The 2,583-nt window shown below is 38.8% G+C and overlaps 1 protein-coding gene across 1 annotated transcript in view; it reads left to right on the top strand.

Annotated features, from left to right (window-relative positions):
• LOC102313983 (CMP-N-acetylneuraminate-beta-galactosamide-alpha-2,3-sialyltransferase 1) overlaps positions 1-2,339 on the top strand; it is a gene marked incomplete at its 3' end in the record, with an annotated part of 23,438 nt that extends 21,099 nt beyond the window's left edge. Inside the window, 3 exon segments of the mRNA XM_005952526.3 lie at positions 552-597; positions 709-828; positions 2,281-2,339. Coding sequence (XP_005952588.2) covers positions 552-597; positions 709-828; positions 2,281-2,339 — 225 coding nt within the window.
• Between the last annotated feature and the right edge of the window lie 244 nt (positions 2,340-2,583).

Raw genomic sequence — 2,583 nt, 5'->3', positions numbered from 1 at the left:
TGGGAAATAGGGAGACACAACAAGACAGGGCTTTAGTAATTGGCTTACGATCAGAGCGGGACAGTGGGACTCAGAAGGGGGGGGAAGTGTGTCTGTGCGAAGCGAATCCGAGGAGGCAGGGATGAGGACAGATGATGCACTGCTCGCAAGCAGGAGGACAGGCAGGTAGCAGACACAAACACCGGATCGTACCCTAGGCACGTGAAGGCAGAATTAGCGCAGTTCAAATGACACATATGTACAAAGCTTTTGCGGGAAGCCTAGTTACCCCCTGAGGGGTGATTAACGGACTGGCGGGGAGCATCCGTCAGCGTGGGTTAAATAGTCCTCAGACATAGGGCCACAGACCATGACAAAAACATGTGGCATGACAGAGAGTAATATATACACACACAGTTGTGTCATGGTCTCGGTGCCTCCCTGGCAGTGTAGAATTAAAAAAACAAACAAACAAACCATTACAAAAGCACAAAGGTAAACTGCACCATATTTTAAAATGCAGTTGCATTTTTGAGCTTGGACTTATTTCATGTTATTGTTATATCCAACAGGCAAAAAGAAACTGCTAAATCAGGTTTGAAAACTAACACGGATATGGTGAGTAGAATGACTTATTCTTCAAACATCCAGAATATGATATGTCATAATAAAGGTAATTCTATTATTTACTAAAATGTCATTGAAGTCTATAATTGTAATCTTTAATAGGTGATGATCCTCAGCCCTGCTTTCATGAAATATGTCCATTATGTTTGGCTAAAAAAGCATGGGAGGTATCCATCCACTGGCTTTCTGACTTTAGTTCTCAGCTTGTACTTGTGTGATGAGGTAGGTTCAAGAAACAGATATGATAATTCATTTCTACACCATTCATTATTGGCCCATTGGTTGTACATGAGAGCATAGATATCATTTCCAGCTTAAGCATTACCACAAGGGATCTTTACCATCTGATTATTTCTAGAGCAGAATTACCTAAATATCATTAAACTAGCTGGGACAATATCCCTTATTTAGATTTGACAATCACAGATAGACAATCTGTGATTGTATTTGGAAGAAGGCCTCATAGGGAACTGGCAGTTGGCCCTAGGCTGGATGACCCATGTACTAATGAGAAGTGAATGAATTAAAAAGGTGTGGAGGTTGGAGCATTAAAATGAGAACCAAATTTTACATTGCAGCCGTTCCCCAACTGTCTGTGAATGGTACTCATGGAGAATTGATCTATGAGCATATAAATGTGTGTATTAATGATCATAAAACTGACCTCAAAGCCGATTGTTAGGGAGTGATGCTATCTTCAGTCATTATGCAAATGTACTGTTAAGGCTTGGGAAACCTGTAGGACATTTTTACCAATGAAAATGCTATGTCCAGATGAATAGAATTAACTTACCAAGATTTCCATACACAGATGATTGAGGATACATAAAGACATAAGTTTTTGAGGCTTTTACTTTTAGAGTCCTTTCCTTCAAGGAAATTAGGGGACCAAGGGACTTGCCTCCCTGTCCTTGGTCCCCTAATAATACCTTTTTTAAGAGCAATGCAGAACACATTAGTGGGGGGGATAAAGTCACTCTTTACACTGATGCATCAATCAGTTAATCAGTCAGGAACAGGTAACTATTAACCTTGATTTCTTTCCTATTTCTCTTTCTTCAGTTTATCTGTTTATTATTAATTGTGTGTATTTATTATAGTTTTATACTGTTACCGTATTAGCATGTTGAAGTGTTCGTTTCTTGGCCTTTCCTATTGCCTTGATAAGGCTCTTGGTATGAGAAAATTCCAGGGGATGGTGAGGGTGCTAGTAGTAGAATATATGACAAGTACTGACAATCCTAACTTACACAAACTGTATTTTTATTTTTGGTTTTAATAAAATATACTTAAAAAAGGAAAAAAAAGAAAAATGGAATGGCAAATCGCCTGCACTGCATTAAGCTAAAGCACAGGTGTCGAACTCAAGGCCTCAAGGGCCGGTGTCCTACAGGTTTTGGATGTGTCCTTAATCCAACACAGCTGATTTAAATGGCTAAATTACCTCCATAACATGTCTTGGGGTTCTCCAGAAGCCTGTTAATGAATTAATCATTTGATTAGGGTGTGTTGACCCAGGGTGATATCTAAAACCTGCAGAACACCGGCTCTCGAGGCCTGGAGTTCAACACCCCTGAGCTAAAGCATGTTAATGAAATCTGTAGTGTCTATAATCTAGAATTATTTTATGTTAATTTCATTTGTGATTAATAATCCACATTTTTGTGTCTTCAGATTAATGTGTTTGGATTTGGAGCAGACAAGAATGGAAACTGGAATCATTACTATGAGCAAATCAAAAACACACGTCTGAAAACTGGACAACATCCTGGAAGGGTGGAATATCAATATATTGAGAAACTTCATAAGCAACGGAAAATTCATTTTTTCAGAGGATGGTAATCTGGCTTTTGGTGTCTCTCAGGGGCATTAAGATAAGCAGCCCCCAGAACTGTAGAATTAAAATACTTAAGAATAGTAGATCTAAAAAGAAAAAAAATGCGTAGTTTTGTTAATTAGTTGCGTGTTGGGTATCAG

Source organism: Haplochromis burtoni, unplaced genomic scaffold (genome assembly GCF_018398535.1).
Source record: "Haplochromis burtoni strain Fernald_Lab_line unplaced genomic scaffold, NCSU_Asbu1 Contig_1748, whole genome shotgun sequence".
Taxonomy (NCBI): Eukaryota; Metazoa; Chordata; class Actinopteri; order Cichliformes; family Cichlidae; genus Haplochromis; species Haplochromis burtoni.
Note: the sequence above shows the minus strand (reverse complement) of the source record. Positions and strands in the feature narration are given on the sequence as shown.